Source organism: Podarcis melisellensis (assembly GCF_964234715.1).
Source record: "Podarcis melisellensis genome assembly, chromosome: 6".
NCBI classification, from domain to species: domain Eukaryota; kingdom Metazoa; phylum Chordata; class Lepidosauria; order Squamata; family Lacertidae; genus Podarcis; species Podarcis melisellensis.
Window position 1 is genome coordinate 79,482,327 of NC_138538.1, and position 16,493 is coordinate 79,498,819.

At 44.3% G+C, this 16,493-nt stretch overlaps 1 protein-coding gene across 1 annotated transcript in view; it reads right to left on the reverse strand.

The window, feature by feature from the left end:
* The window catches only part of NR5A2 (nuclear receptor subfamily 5 group A member 2), a 302,503-nt gene extending 286,292 nt beyond the window's left edge, over window positions 1–16,211 (reverse strand). The window contains exon 1 of the mRNA XM_081914910.1: window positions 15,817–16,211. Coding sequence (XP_081771036.1) covers window positions 15,817–15,883 — 67 coding nt within the window. The 5' untranslated portion in view covers window positions 15,884–16,211. The remainder of the gene's footprint in view (window positions 1–15,816) is intronic.
* Window positions 16,212–16,493: the final 282 nt, after the last annotated feature.

The following is a 16,493-nucleotide window of genomic DNA, read 5'->3' on the forward strand; positions in this document are numbered from 1 at the left end:
TGCTTTTAATGCCATGGACTTCATTTCTCTCTCTGCCGGCCCGCAAGCTAGGCCAGATCACCCAGCTGCTCAGACCTGCCTGTGGCTCCACGCAGCGAATTAAAAGAGCCAATTAGTGAAAGCCCCGATCAGCGTTTCCTGCAAAGATTTTCCCCACCCCCATCCCTGCTTTCAGCAAGCCCCCTCTCAGCTGCACAGAGATGCCCCCAAAGGAACGGCGGATCATCTTCCTAGACTCCAGGACCCAAGAGGGTCTCTTGCTTAGGCTTCCTCGCTCTTAACTGTTTAGGCTTGGAAATATCTTACGACATTAATAACTTCATACTCTATACACAGGCAGCGATGCCGTTCACTGTTTGGAAATCTGGCTATTTCTTTTAAAAGGTTTTCTTGTCCTTCGGTCACTTTAGCGTGGATAAGCATTGGGCCATTTTTGACCTAGGTCTGTCTTTCTTTGACCTGGCTTTGCTTTCCGCTTTTCCCGAACATTAAATATCTGGGTGCAATAAAAAAACAACTGTTCGCTGCTTCGTTCTGAGGCTGCCGATTCACCAAGCAACCAAGAGTTTTGCCTTGTTCTCGCTGATCCCACCAAAATGACTGACAATGGTTTGTTGGTTTTGCATTTCCCTGGGACTCAAAGTGGTGTTGTTTAATCCGTGCGCTTTGTGTTGAGGATCGGTTCATCTTCCAATGCCATTGGTCACTAGGAAAAAAACAAAACAGAAGGGGAGGGAAAAAGGCGGGCAGGCCTGAACGATGGTGGTCTCTCCAGAAGACCCTTTTAGACATTAGATTCATTTGATTGTGGAGCTTCACCAGGAAGTCAGCTTTAAATCTGCTTGAGGGTGGAGAATGTATGGGGCCTCTAGTTCGCTCCGTGAAAGTGCCTTGATGTTAAGTCTGTTAGCTAGTCAATTGCACAACAAGAATAAAAGAGAGCGGCATCAGATTTCTAAGAGGTAGCCCAAGCGACTGGAGGCATTGTTTTGGTCCTAAAGGCAGGACCCTCAGCTGAAGTCGGGGAGAAGTTTAGAGCATCACCAGCCAGACTTGGAGAAGCCGTGCCTGACCAATCAGAATACTTCTCAGCATCTTTATACTCATCCTTCTGGGCGTGGCATGTTTCTGCAGCTATCTCTCTGCAAACTACAGAGATATTAAGCGATGGGAAATAGTGAAAGAAAGTAGTAAGGTCAAGTCTATGATACCTGAATTATTTTGCACCTATAACCCACGCCGAACCGCTAAGGCCTGAGAGGGCGAAGTTTATTTGTCCAAATGTCCAGACTCTTTGCGCTTGTTTTTAGATAGTTTCAAACCTTCCTCCCAGGAGGAGGAGGAACAATTTTCTACTAAAGGCATGCCAAGGTTCCAACAGAGGTCAGCGGTCCTGGGCTTGACCCGTCCATAACTTGTGAATAAGCCACATCAAACATAATGCATAACCTGCATAGCAAGAACGGAGTGCAGGACTGAGACCCTCAACCTACTTTCTTGGAAGGCAGCGAATGGGGGGCATTTCCGAGTATAGGGGGTTGGGAGCGGGGCTGAAATGCCTTGGCCTTATTTGGTATAGATGCTGTTGCATTAGGACCCAAAAACTAGAGGGCCCGCGGAATAAAATGGCTCAGGGGCCGTGTTCACACGTGCAAGGCACCACTCGCTTTCGGTGGGAAAGTGTTAGGAAAAATATCTCTGCGATTTTATATCTGAGATTGCCCAGGGGACAAACACAGGAGAAGGGCGCCGTTATCACCAATCCGAAAGTCCTGTAGTAAGAAGGGAGGCGGGGGAGATAGGGACATCCGTCCCTTACCTCTGGAGTCCGCGCTGGTCCGAGTCAGAACTACACGACTAGAGGGACACCCGACTGTCCCGTGTAAACCTACCGGAGGGCTGCGCCGGTTTGCCCAAGTCGGTTACTGCAAAGCGACAATTACAAGGCAAAGTCTCCCTTCTCTCCCGGGTCTGCCTTTAATTTAACCGAGAGTTTTAGCGTTTCCCTTCGCCTTGAGCGAGGGCCCTTGGCGTCCTTTCCTTCAAGCCCAGTTTCCCATCCCTTTCACCACCAACTTCTCCTAACTTCTCTCGGCGCTACGCGCCTCTCCCGAGTTTGCGGAGCTCGCCCGGACTTTTGGCGGAAGCTTTTGACTGACGCTTACAATTATCCAAGATGATGGCTCAGGGAGGCTTCAGAAGCCTTCGTCAGGAGGGGGAAAGCATAAACCCGCCCTCCTTCCACTCAAGATAGAAGCCCACTTTAGGGGGAAAAGAAAAAGAAAGAAACCGCGGAGCGAGTAAAATAACAAATACAGTCTGCAGCATTTCAAAGTCTTGCAATCCCGAGCCTGGAAACTTGAGTTGGCCAAGAGCGCTAAGATGTCCGGCTGGGATTGGGGAGAGAGCCAGGTTCGAATCCTACCTCCGGCACATGAAGTTCTTCGGCTGAGCTTGGGTCAATCGTAGGGTCGTTGTGAAGAAACAGAGGAGAGGAAGTGCGCGGATGGCACAAAATTACTCAGGCTCGTAAGCACAAGAAGGGATTGCGGAGAGCTCCCAAGGGATCTCTTCAGGCTGGGTGAATGAATGGGCCTGAAGATGGCAAATGCGAGTCGATGGAAGAAAGTGGGAAGCGAGGTGCGCTCGTGGAATCCCTCTCTCTGCCTAACTTCAGGAGTTCTGACCTCGGGTTACATACGCTTCAGGTTACAGACTCTGCTAACCCAGAAATAGTACCTCGGGTTAAGAACTTTGCTTCAGGATGAGAACAGAAATCGTGCTCTGGTGGCGCGGCAGCAGCAGGAGGCCCCATTAGCTAAAGTGGTGCTTCAGGTTAAGAACAGTTTCAGGTTAAGAACGGACCTCCGGGACGAATTAAGTACTTAACCCGAGGTACCACTGTATTGGTGTCCATGAAAACGGCGGTCCACGTGTGTGGCAGCTGTGACTAAGGCGGAGTCCGTGCTCCGGATCATTTGGAGAGGGCTTCAGAGTAAAACTGCCGGTGTCACGGTGTCCTTGGACAAATCTATATGGCGCTGGAACGCTGCGTTGACTTCAGGTTGACTCAGGCTGTCCAAAAATGGTGCTGCAGAGTTGGCAAAAAGGGCAACCCAAATGGTCCAGGGGCCTGAATAACGCCCCTAGGAGGAAAGGTGACAACATCTGTGGCTTTTTAGTTTAGGGAGGGGGTGGAAATGATGAGGGGGGGCATGGAAGAGAAATACAAGATAATGAGTGGTGTGTCGAGAGAGGGCGGGGGGGGGGGGAGAGACGCAACCATTCAGAGCCAGGGCGGGCAAAAGGAGGTTCTGTTTTTACCCATCGCGCACTTAAAACCATATGATTCGCTTTCACAAGAGGCAGCGACGGCCACAAAACTGCATGGCTTTGAAAGGGGGGCTGGGCAATTGCACAATAAGGCAATCAAGGCTACTAGCCATGGTTGGAGGCAGGATACCTCGGCACCCAAGCGGGGAGAGTACGGTGGAGTTCAGGTCCTGCACCTGGTCGGTTACTGGAGGATGCGATGCTGGAAGAGAAAGGCCCTTGGTGTGATCCGGTAGAGAGCTCTTATCTTCTCTGTACGTTGCCATGAGCTTCTTGGAAGTGAAGCGGGACAGTAGCTCATTCTCTATCAGCGGGAATTCACCCAGAGCAAACCTTTTCCGAGTCACCGGGCCTCTTGCCATTTCTCACCCCGCTAGGACGTTTCGTTGCGCCTCTTTGGCCCTCCCGCTTCCTTTCGAAATACAGTACAGGGCACAATCCTGCCAAGGGGAAGAAAGTGATCGCAACGTCGTCCTACCGCAACCTATTTAATCAGCGCCACTCTGTAAAACAGGACGCCCCAGGATCCTGATTTTAAGCACGCGCTGCTTCCATCTTTCTCACTCTGGTGTTCCACTTCGGCCGGATAGCGCCCAACTAAGGCGCTAGACCTGTGCACACATAAGTAAGACACATAATAGGAGCTACTTCTGAGTAAACAAGGAGAGGGGTGCAGGATGGCGCTGCCCTATCATAAGCTCGGCTTTGCTTACGTTCGTCTCCTAAAGAATTTGCTGGGATTTCAGGTGATCAGATCAGACAGGCTTCCTCTTCATTTTTTCATCCCGCAAAACGCTGCGTGTATTCGCGCGCTTCACCCATAAACGACTTGGTGGCACTTTTTCTTAGTAGTAGCAGAGTACATCCTCAAATAATGTACACATGGGGGGAGGAATAGGTATCTTAAATATGTTTTCTTGGGAGGATGATGTGTCACATTGATCTCACTTCAACCTTTCTCCAAATAATATTGCTTAGAATGGTAGCGCGCCTAGGCATTCCAGGGAGCAGCGAGTGACTTAGCCCAGTTGCGGTTTTTTAAAGTCCTTCCTCTGCCACAGACTCAATAGCTGGCCTTGGGCATGTCACCGATGGTTTAGCCGCAATTGCCAGCGTCGGTATTAAAAGCACACAAAACCACTGTGCAGATTAGAAATATCTCCCTCCCTCCCTCCCTCTCTCTCTCTCTCTCTCTCTCTCTCTCTCTCTCTCTCTCTCTCTCTCTCACACACACACACACACACACACAAAAAAACCCACAGAGGTGCGATCTTAACCAACCACTTATGCTTACTCTGAAATTACTCTCTCGTGAATTCTCAATGAGAGTCCCATTCAGGCAAGTGGAAGACTAGTTTTAACAAAAAAAACTCATCCCCCGAAGGGGGGGGGTAGGGGGCATATTACACCCTGACTCTTCCTGTCTGCTTTCTGTACTTGGAAACCAAGTTTGGAAGCAGTTGGGATTTCTTTCCAAAGCAGTGTGCTTTTGGGTTCTGCATTTAACATCTTTTTTTTTTATATTAAGCGACCATCTTTTTATTAAGTCAAGGCGACTTTCAGGAAACCGAAGAGGAAGACTGTAGCGTCGAGATCCAATGTTTGTCTCTGCTGAACCTCCACAAAGATGCAAAGATCACATTGGCACACAATGGAAAAATGTGCCTTTCGTCAGGGGCGGGGCCGCGGGGGAAAGAGCCGATCTTAACTGCCTGGTCCAGAGTCCACCAAGGACTCTTTTTATAAACCGCGCGCGGCGGAGCTGGCTGGGAAAAGGCTGGTGTCAACTCGGCCAAACGCTGGTGCGTTTCCATTTCCACTATTTCGCATTCGCATCGCACAGCATTCCAAACTTTTCCTTCCTTCCTGTCCCAAAGCAACTGCAACCCGAATTTCTGGATCAGGAACGTTTTCGTCTCTGGTTGCTGTAAAACCCCACCTTGGATCTTTCCAAAAGGAAAACCGAATTCGAATTGAACCGCCCATACTGTATTTAAGTTTTGTCAACAACACAGGCGCAAAGTGAAACTAAAAAGACGCGATGATAGGGTCTGACATTTTCTTTCTTTCTTTCTTTCTTTCTTTCTTTCTTTCTTTCTTTCTTTCTTTCTCTCTTTCTTTCTTTCTCTCTTTCTTTCTTTCTTTCTTTCTTTCTTTCTTTCTTTCTTTCTTTCTCTCTTTCTTTCTTTCTCTCTTTCTTTCTTTCTCTCTTTCTTTCTTTCTCTCTTTCTTTCTTTCTCTCTTTCTTTCTTTCTCTCTTTCTTTCTTTCTCTCTTTCTTTCTTTCTCTCTTTCTTTCTTTCTCTCTTTCTTTCTTTCTCTCTTTCTTTCTTTCTCTCTCTTTCTTTCTCTCTCTTTCTTTCTCTCTCTTTCTTTCTCTCTCTTTCTTTCTCTCTCTTTCTTTCTCTCTCTTTCTCTCTCTCTCTCTCTCTCTCTCTCTCTCTCTCTCTCTCTCTCTTTCTTTCTTTCTCTTTTCTCTCTCTCTCTCTCTCTCTCTCTCTCTCTCTCTCTCTCTCTCTCTTTCTTTCTTTCTTTCTTTCTTTCTTTCTTTCTTTCTTTCGCTTTGGATTGCGAAAATGAATAACCGAGCAGATGGATGTTGCAATCCTACTCCTGGCTGCCCGCTGTGTAACTTCCCTCCTCCCAGCCACCCAGTCTTTCTTAACCCTTATTTCAGTGTAAATGCAACCAGAGCATTTTAAAATTAATAATAAAAAAAGAAAAATAGGTCCCTTAAAACTTCCGTGTATCAACAGAGAAAGTTATATTATTCCTTCCCACGTCAAGGCATGAGGACATTTCATTGTTGACAGCTGCATTCCTCTGCTCACATACCTGAGAGCAAACTCTATTGAACACAGAAGGACTTTGGTCCAAATGCTCTTGAATAGTATTAAGCAATATGCCTTTCCTGGCAATTTTCAACAGTCCACTCCCCACCTCCCATCCATTACTAAATTGGAATTAAAGTTGCACACTTGCTTGCCTGGGACTGAGCTACATGCCCCTTTGATTTCAGTGGAATTTATCACCAGGTGATGAAACCAAGACAGCGTAAGTTAATTGTGACTAACAGCAAAATCCTAAATAAGCTTGTGCAGAAGCAAATTCCACTTAGTTGCTTAACCCCCAACTAAGTGTGCAAAGGATTGCGGCTGGAATCCATTCAGATCAATGGGATTTACAGTGCAATCCTCCAATCTTTGCTTAGAAGTAAGCCTTGCTCTATTCAGTCTTAGGCAAGTGCCATATTATTGCCAGATAACATTAGCCGTTGAGTTGGGGAGGCATTTAAAACACCCTTGAAACCTATGTAAGCGCACCCATTTTGAAGGCTGTGTTTACCTATTCAGAGTGAGGGCAAGGAGCATTCTCCTTCTGAGCTAGCTTTGCACTGAAGAGAGCCATATCTGATTGACCATTTGGTTGAAATGTCATTATGCTCCAAAATTGACAGGGATCTTACCACTAGGAAGACGGACTAACCCTGCGGTAGAGAACCTGTGACCCTCCAGATGTTTCAGGATTAAAACTTCCACTATCTCTGGCCAATAGTCATGCTGGCTGGGGATGATGATAAGTGGTGTCCAATCACATTTGGAAAGCTACAGACTTTCCACCTCTGGTCTAATTTGCATTGAAGCAGCTGATTGGGGAAGTTTCAGGAAACATTTCATCCGCTCTGAAGATTCCCTTTTGCATCATAAACATTTTGCATGAGAACATTCAGCACATCTAGTTGCTGTGACTAACTTGTTTCATTGATTTCATCGGAATATTCACTGAGATTCTAAACATAACTCGGAAGTATGTTGAACAGATTTTATTTAGACTTATTGGAACGTTAATCATGTTATCTTTGGTTGGATCAGAGTCAATATATTGATCTGTTATTTGCATTTCTTTACAATCAGTGAAAGAAATAAGGAGTTACATAGTTACATATGAGTTACATATGAGGAGTTACATAGAAAGGGTATACTTTCCTACTGATCTTGATATAGGATTCACTCTCCCATATTCATATCTGAATAATACTTCAGAATATTCAAATAATTTCTCATATATTATTTTTCTATATTTCAGGAAGTGTAGTATTATCTCTGTATTGCAGATGGAAGGACTGAAGCATAGAAAAAGTGGCTGACAGCTCAGAGCCAGTTAAAAATTTGAACCAGGGACTTTATTATTAGAATTATAGTTTTGTAGAGCAACTTTGGTCTACACCTCCTCCCCTCAACCTGGGGCTCTTCAGATGTTTTGCACTCCAAATTGCGTCAGTTGCAGCCAGTGTGGTTGAAGCTGAGGGATAATGGGAGCTGGATACCAAAACATCGGGAGGGCACCAAGATGGGGAAGGCTGAATTATTCAGTGCATTGCAGAGTAAGATAAGCCAAAGAACCATCTAGAATCTTTTCTGAAGAAAGGAAGGCTATGAACTCAGAAACAAACAAATTTAGGCAGGTCTCTGCCCCAAGGAGTCAATTCCCTGCTCAAGCTCATATTTGCTAGAGACTGCACTAGGCATATCAACTGGTCTTTGATAAGGTCAATAAGGCACTCCCTGCAATAGGCTGATGCTTCAGGCTGCCATTAGTATTAGATGGATAACAATAAATGTTACACGAGCTGCAAAATTTCACAGGTAGAAGTGACGGAGTGGCTCGTTTTCTCTTCCAACCCAGGCCAGTTTTTCAAGTTAGTGCTCTGCTTCACCTCCCTTAGTCAAACATACCAAACTCCTAAACATTATTATCAGGAAGTTTGTAGTTTTACAATGGGTGGGAGAAAAAAAATAAAGTCTGGTAAGTGATTTTATATAGGGTACTTTAAAAATAGTTCCAGAACTCCAGTTGATAACTGGGGGTTTGCCTTACTTTCTCTCACTGCTTTATGAGTTTTATGTGAAACCAAGAGAGGAATAAAAGGATAAGGCTAGAAATTAACCAAGATTTAAATTTCCCCCGAATTTTGGGTATGTTTGCAGGGCCGGCATCAAGGTTTGGCATCATCAGGCACTTGCTGGAGTCCACAACCCAGTAAGAGGCCCAGTGCCAATCCCTAGAGACTCCTGGCATGTTTATTATCCTTTCTGCTGTTGGTTTCTCTTTACCTGCCCTGTCTAACATTGAGAGGAGGAAGGAGAAGAAGTATTCTGAATTTGTCTTGTCCTCTGCATCTGGGACGTGGTGACAACTGGGTCCAGACAAAAATGCAAATGGGCTGGGTTATTGTTTAAGGGTTTTTTGTTGTTGTTATGGTGGAGTTGTTGCTGTTATTTTTTATTATTTTATTTTTTATCTAATGATTCGGGTGGAAATTGTTCAGTTTGGTCATGTGCTTTTTGTTGTTCTGTTTGTTGCTTATGACTACTACTGTTAAGTTTGTAGCGAGACAGCATCTTAAAAAGCAGAGACATCACCTTGCCAACAAAGGTCCGTATAGTTAAAGCCATGGTTTTCCCAGTAGTGATGTATGGAAGTGAGAGCTGGACCATAAAGAAGGCTGATCGCCGAAGAATTGATGCTTTTGAATTATGGTGCTGGAGGAGACTCTTGAGAGTCCCATGGACTGCAAGAAGATCAAACCTCTCCATTCTTAAGGAAATCAGCCCTGAGTGCTCACTGGAAGGACAGATCCTGAAGCTGAGGCTCCAATACTTTGGCCACCTCATGAGAAGAGAAAACTCCCTGGAAAAGACCCTGATGTTGGGAAAGATGGAGGGCACAAGGAGAAGGGGACAACAGAGGACGAGATGGTTGGACAGTGTTTTCGAAGCTACCAGCATGAGTTTGACCAAACTGCGGGAGGCAGTGGAAGACAGGAGTGCCTGGCGTGCTCTGGTCCATGGGGTCACGAAGAGTTGGACATGACTAAATGACTAAACAACAACAACATGTAGTTTTTTAATGTGTTGTAAGTTGGCTTGAGCTTTCAACTGTGGACAGGTGGCATACAAGTAAAACAACGGATTGATTGAAATGAATGGGCAATGGCAAGGACTAGAGAGCTCACCTATAGCCCAAAGAGAACCGGTGTGCAAAGGTCACTGGTGTGTGAAATGTGACTTTAGAAAACCAAGATGCGTATCCCAGCTAAGCTATGAAGCTCACTAGGTAGCCTGGAAACTGGTCCATTATAATGGCAAGAAACAACAGCCAAGTGTAGCTTTGCAGAGGTTAGGCAAGATCATCCTTTTGGTCCCTTTCAACTCGAAAATTCTATGATTCTAGTAGAATACCTTACCAAAGTGCTTGCCAAACTTGAAGTCAGCACCGTACATTAACCTCCAACTTAGCTCCAGTTCCAGTTCCCAGGCCTCCCTGTGATAGAGACGTTAAGAACTGGCCTTGTACTGAGCCAGACAATGGCATACCTAGGTTCAATATTATCTACACCAGGGGTGAGGGGAATCTTCTTCAGCTGGAGGGCTGCATTCCCTTCTAGGCAACCTTCCTGATTCTATGATCCCCGGGGCCATTTGCCTGTGGTGGGCGGGGCCAGAAGCAAAAGTGGATGAAGGAACTAATTTCAATTTTAGCTGTGCACAGTATGGTTCCCAGAGCCATCTGAAGGCTTGCATTGGAAATATAAGGCTGAATTAGATGGGAACTCATCCTGATCCAAGAGGGCTCTTTTTTATGTTATCATGGTTCTTCCAGGAGTCAAGCCTTTAGTTTTGTAAAAAAATGCTGAATTCACACATAAAATAATTTATAGGGATTATCACAGCAATTATTCTGCTGTGAAAATATTTGATTTTGAATTGTTTCTGGTGTTTTTCTCTGGGAGGAAGAATATGATAGAAATGGACTAAATAATGATATTCTTATTATTTTATATTCTTATAAGAATTATGACTCATTGTATGTTATACACACACATATATACACGCATGCATGAATTATTATTATTATTATTCCAATACCCTAAATCACCCTATTTGCTTTTAATACACATTCTTTTATTTCTGTTATGGTGGTCAACAACAATCAACAACTTCACATGAAAAGGGAAATCTTACTTCAGAATTTAACACCGGGGGGCGGGGGAGTCTGCTTTAAATTTCTATCATTTCCATCTTTTATAAAATTGTCGCCAGACTACAGTGGTACCTTGGTTCTCAAACGCCTTGGTTCCCAAACGCTGAAAACTCAGAAGTAAGTGTTCCAATTTCGAACCTTTTTCTGAAGCCAAACATCTGCTGCAGTTATTGGCTATTGTTTCCGGGGCGCTTGCACCAATCAGAAGCTGTGCCTTGGTTTTTGAACATTTCAGAAGTCAAACAGACTTCCAGAATGGATTAAGTTCAGCGCTTTTGTTTTTGCTATTTATTTTGCGTTTTTGTTTTTGAGGCTTTTTCGGTTAATTTGTTTTTGTGACTGTGTGGAACCCAGTTCAGCTACTGATTGATTGATTGTGTGACTGCAGAAACGGATAAAAGCCCTCGATCCAAACAATGACTATTATCAATGCAGGTAAGAAACAAATATAATTTTAATTTTTATCATCTTTAATACTGTCTGTCAGAGCTGCCTCTAGGTCCCAGCTCACAGAGGACCAACGCCAGCCGGTGATAATATACAAAAGTCTTTATTGAAGTTAAGTTTCCATTTACAAGCCGCAGCGTGCAGCTCTACGTCTAGAACCTAGACCGGCGAAGCTCCGTCTGAGTCTCCGCCCCCTGTACACCAGTTTAAGACTCTAGCCTTACTCCACCTCTTCCGTTGTTCCTTCCTCCTCTGGGTCCTTCTGCCCCCTGGGGTCTCCTCCTTTCTGGACTCTTCTGACGCTGACCCCCCTGACTCTTGTCCCTCCTTCCGGCGGACTTTAGGACCTGGCTCCCTATCCGGGCTACCTGCTGTGCCGCTCGCCTGTACATTTGAACTTGGCGCGCGCGCCCAGCCTCCAACCTTCCTCTCGACCGTTTCCGCGCTCTCCGATGGAGGCGTGGTCAATCCTGACTCATCTCCTCTCGCTGGTGGTGAGCAGCCTGATCCCGATACCTGGGACTCCTCCCCCCCCACTGCGCTCTGGTGGGGAAGCTGGTCCTGATTTCCAACTGCTGCTCTCTGAGTCCCCTCTGGCCCCTTCTTCCTGGGGTGTCCCCCTAGGCACCCCCCTTGCCCTGGCCATGGGCGCCCCCTTCTGTGAATCTTCCGATTTACTGGAGAGACTCAGGGAATTCCTCGGACCACTGTCATCGCCTACTCTCCCCTCGGATTCCTCCCCCTCGCTCTGCATTTCCTCCCTCTCCTGTGCCTCTGCTCCTGAGCCCCTGACACTGTCTTATTTTATAGTACAGTACATGGATTATTGCTTTCATTTTATGGATCAGTGGTCTCGCTAGGTAGTAAAATTCATGTTAAATTGCTGTTTTAGGGGTTATTTTTAAAAGTTTGGAACGGATTAATCCATTTTGCATTACTTTCTATGGGAAAGTGCACCTTGGTTTTGGAACGCTTTGGTTTTGGAACAGACTTCCGGAACGGATTAAGTTTGAGAACCAAGGTACCACTGTATCAGTTATTTCCACTGAGTTTCCATGATGACAATCACCCAGCCCCTGAATTTAGAATGCCCTTAAAATATTTTTTTTAAATGTTTCCCCCCTAATAGCACATTCACAAGAGTAGCTCTGAGGATCACTGGTTATACTTAATACCTAGTACAGTGGTACCTCGCAAGACGAAATTAATTCATTCTGTGAATTTTTTCGTCTTGTGAATTTTTCATCTTGCGAAGCATGGATTCAAAAACCTCAAAAAAGTCTTCAAAAACCTCAAAAAAGGCTACCACACCGCGTGCTATGAGTTGCTCCTCGAAGTCAAGTCGCAACTGCACCTCTTCAAGCAACGCACCCTGGGTATTAACGTTTTTAAGAAAAAGGAAACAAACTTGCAAGACGTCTTGCGAAGCAAGCCCATAGGGAAATTCGTCTTGCAAAGCAACTCAAAAAACGAAAAACTCTTTCGTCTTGCAAGTTTTTCCTCTTACGAGGCATTCGTCTTGCGAGGTACCACTGTATACCTAGATGTAACCCAAGCCATTAAAAACAATCTGTATTCCAAATATCAAACTAAATAAAGACTCTTTGCTAGTCAAGTATACTCTACTATTACTACTACTATTACTACTTTATTTCTTATTTATTTGATAGCTTGTCTGCCCTTCACTATAAGGTCCTGGGCGGGTTACAGCAATTTAAAAATGTAATATTAAAAATAATTTAAAAGAAATTACAGACACAAGAGTACAGTGTGCTCGAACACATCTCAAGTGTGAGAAAGGGCAGGGTAAAAAAAGAGGAGTGTCTCCAGCATGCAGTAGAAACTGTAAAATGAAATGAGGGGAGGGAATTCCACAACCTAGGAGCTGCCGCAGAGAAGACTCTCCTCCGCACCCCATGAACTTCTCTAAGGGTAAAGGAGCTATCAGAGGGCCTCTGCTGATCTTAACACCAAAGGGAGTCTACAGAAGGAGACAGCCTTTCAGCTATTTGGGGCCTAAGTCACTTACGGCTTTGAACATCATTGCGAGTACCCAGAAACTGGCCAAGAGACAAACTGGGAAACCACTGCCAGTTGGAGAGGTAGTGAAAGACGACTTACAACCAGTGCTTTTTTCTGGGGGGACGCAGGGGTACACATAGGCCCAAACATTTTGTGAATCTAAGTTTGGCCTCATTGAGGGGCAGTATTTCAATATGAGTAGGAAAATGAGAGTACCCGTAAACATTTTTTTAAAAGAAAAAAAGCACTGCTTACAACTGCCATAGGGATGCAGGTGGGGCTGTGGGTTAAACCACAGAGCCTAGGACTTGCCGATCAGAAGGTCGGCGGTTCAAATCCCAGCGACAGGGTGAGCTCAGTCCCTGGTCCTGCCAACCTAGCAGTTTGAAAGCACGTCAAAGTGCGAGTAGATAAATAGGTACCGCTCCGGCGGGAAGGTAAACGTCGTTTCCGGGCGCTGCTCTGGTTCGCCGGAAGCGGCTTAGTCATGCTGGCCACATGTACACCGGCTCCCTCGGCCAATGAAGCGAGATGAGCTCTGCAACCCCAGAGTCGGTCACGACTGGACCTAATGGTCAGGGCTCCCTTTACCTTTAGTTTACAACTGCCATGGAAAGTGCCAACTGGGATTTGTGAAGAGCTTGAGGAAGTGTTCACATAATGTCCACTCCACTACTCACATTTGTGCTTATAAATACCACCACAGTGCATAGAGCAATACTCTGTTGTGGTTTGTATTTGTTATGTGTTTACGCACTTGTTTGCATACAAAACTCCACGTAGCATAATCCTCTACATTTTTTTTTTACTCACAAGTTAAGTCCTCTGGAACTCAATGGGGTTTACTTTTGAATACTGTATACACACAGATGATCAGGCTCAGTGGCGTAGCGTGGGTTGTCAGCACCCAGGGCAAGGCAAGTAATTTGTGCCCCCTAACCCGTGGATTTGCGCCCCCTAACCCTAACCCCCAGATGTTGCGCCCGGTGCGGCCGGCCCCCCCTGCACCCCCCACGCTACGCCACTGATCAGGCTGCACATGTATTAAAGAGCAGGACTTATTATAGGCTTATCAGCTTCCCTCCAACATACATGCCATTCAGCAATAAAATCTTAGCAGTGGGGAAAAGAATCCCTTTTATGTAAAACTCATGCAGATGGAATCTTAGGAAGGATTGATAATTGCAGATCTGTCATTTCCATACAGATTGACCAGAGAACTCTAAGCAAAAGGATACATTTTTTACAGCAGAAAACTTGGAAGTTATAACAAAAGCAGTTAGAGTTGCGAGTACAATTTTAAACATGGTGGATCAAGCCTTGCAGGGGGACACAATAGAGTATTACCCCCCCTTCTGTGATCCCCCCAATTTAAGGTATGTTTTGGACATTTGCTTTTGATTTTAAGAATTGGTATTTTTCACAGCTGCCTAAAAATGAAAACGCTGCATTTCTGAATAGATGGGATGTGTATATGTTATATTAAACAATCATACACATACATCACTTCAATTTTTCTTGTGTGAGAAACAAAACATTAAAAACAGAGATCCTATGCATGCTTACTCAGAAGTAAATCCCACTGTGTTCAGTAAAGCTTACTCCCAGATAAACATAAGGTTAACAAGATGGCATTGCAAAGCATGAATTTGCTTGCAATTTGATAAAATATAACCATGTGCCTAGGTGTGTTTACTTGGAATTAAGTCCCACTGGGGATCACTGCCGAATAAATGTGTGTTTAGGATTGCAACCTTAATCTGTTAAAATAAATGTATAAAACAAACATCCTAAGACCAATTCTCTGGTCACATTTCAGTTACAGCCCACCCTTTTCAGAAAAGGGTTGCCATATTTTGAAGAGCAAAAAAGAAGACACATTTGCCAACTTCTAGTTTTAACTATAGATCGCTGTGACTCTACCCATGAAAAAGAGGACGTGTCCTGAAAAAAGAGGACATATGGCAACTCTACTTTTCATCCAAAATTTTATATACAAAGTTGATACGATATAAAATGCTCTGAAGTTTAGCTGCTGGCTTTAACCCAGCAGAAATTTTACCACAGGTTCAAAAGTGTTGCAAGAGAAATTATATATAATCCAAACAGTCAATATCAGTGCAAATGAAAAGGGTTGTCTATGGATATGTAAAAAAAAATTCAAACCTTAAAAATTGTCTGAAAGTACCCAGACGCTTCAGTTTTGTTAACCAATGGATGGTGGCATGATAAACAAGGACCAGAAATTGTTAAATTTTTTTCCATGAAATAAGACAAAACAACATAAAAAAAAGCAGGAAATACCTAAATAAAAAAATTCTTATACTCGCTATTACAAAACAGCATGCTAAAATACTTTTTCACTGACTGTCATGTAACCCTAACTTTTTAAAGATTAATGTCCCTATGAATGTGTGTTTGACAATGATCATCCTTTAACAAGTCAGATTACACCAATTTAGAAATCTCCCGGATTTTGCCAACTGCCATTTCAGAAAGGTCAACCTGAATTCAAATTTATTCCTACACCACTAATGCCATCTTAGCAACTTTATAAACAAATAAAGTATGGTCCAGCATAATGTATCATTTTCTGTCCTCCCACTTGGCAGGCATAATCTAGCTTGCAATTCACTTTAAAGTCCAGTTTACTTAAATGAAAGAGATTTAAGCATGTGTTTCACACTGAAATAAATGTGACTTTGAAGTACAAAGTGCTTTACTGGGGCAGTGTGCTCTTATTAAAAATATTTCATCTGAAGAAAAAACATGCTTATTCACACATCAACACTTGCACTTTTAAATGCACAGCATGTCATAGTCTTTGGGAGCCATATTCTTTTGAAGCATAAATTAGACAAGTGGGAAATGATCCCATAATAATGACGTTTTAGTCTTGAGATGGCTGATAAGGCTGAGATTTAGTTCTGTTGGACTGTCTTATCAAAACAGTCGAAAAGGTTTTACTTACCACCTGGAAGAAGTCCATGTTTTATAGGTTCCTGTGCGTTGCCGGTAGTATCCGAACTAGAAGACATAATTAGGTGCAAATATATAGTGCCCTTGGCTTTCAGGTATACAGCATTGAGGACGGCAAAGGGTGAGGCTTGTAAACTTTCCTGGCCTTGGGATACTGGCTACAGTAACCTTCAGTGAAAGTCAGGGAACAGTCCATCAACAACACACACACACACACACTTGCGCACGCACAAACACAAATCCAATAATTCAGAAAGTAACAGGCCTGCTTTTCAATGGACTCTGTACTTTTTCCAGCATTAGTGACCCTCTGTAAACCAGCCATCCCGTTTCATGATGGTCCCTAATCAGAGGAATCGGGAGCAGGGATAGGCTTGCCCTGGTCACGTGACTCTAAACAGGTTGATAAGAGGACCCTGTTATAAAGTGACAGCAAAAAGGAGATAAGAACTCTTGGCAGATAACAAGCGCAGAAATGATTAACTCTGGGCCGGAGAGGCGCTATGAAGCAGAGAGAGGAAGGCTGTAAACTTGTGGGGGGTCAGAAGATCATGCTGAATGGATAAACCCCCCCTCCCTCCTTCCATCCCAATGTAAAGTGTAATACCTATAAACTCATGTTTGTGAGCTGGCCTCTTGATGTCATCATTTCTTTACAGAGTGAACAAC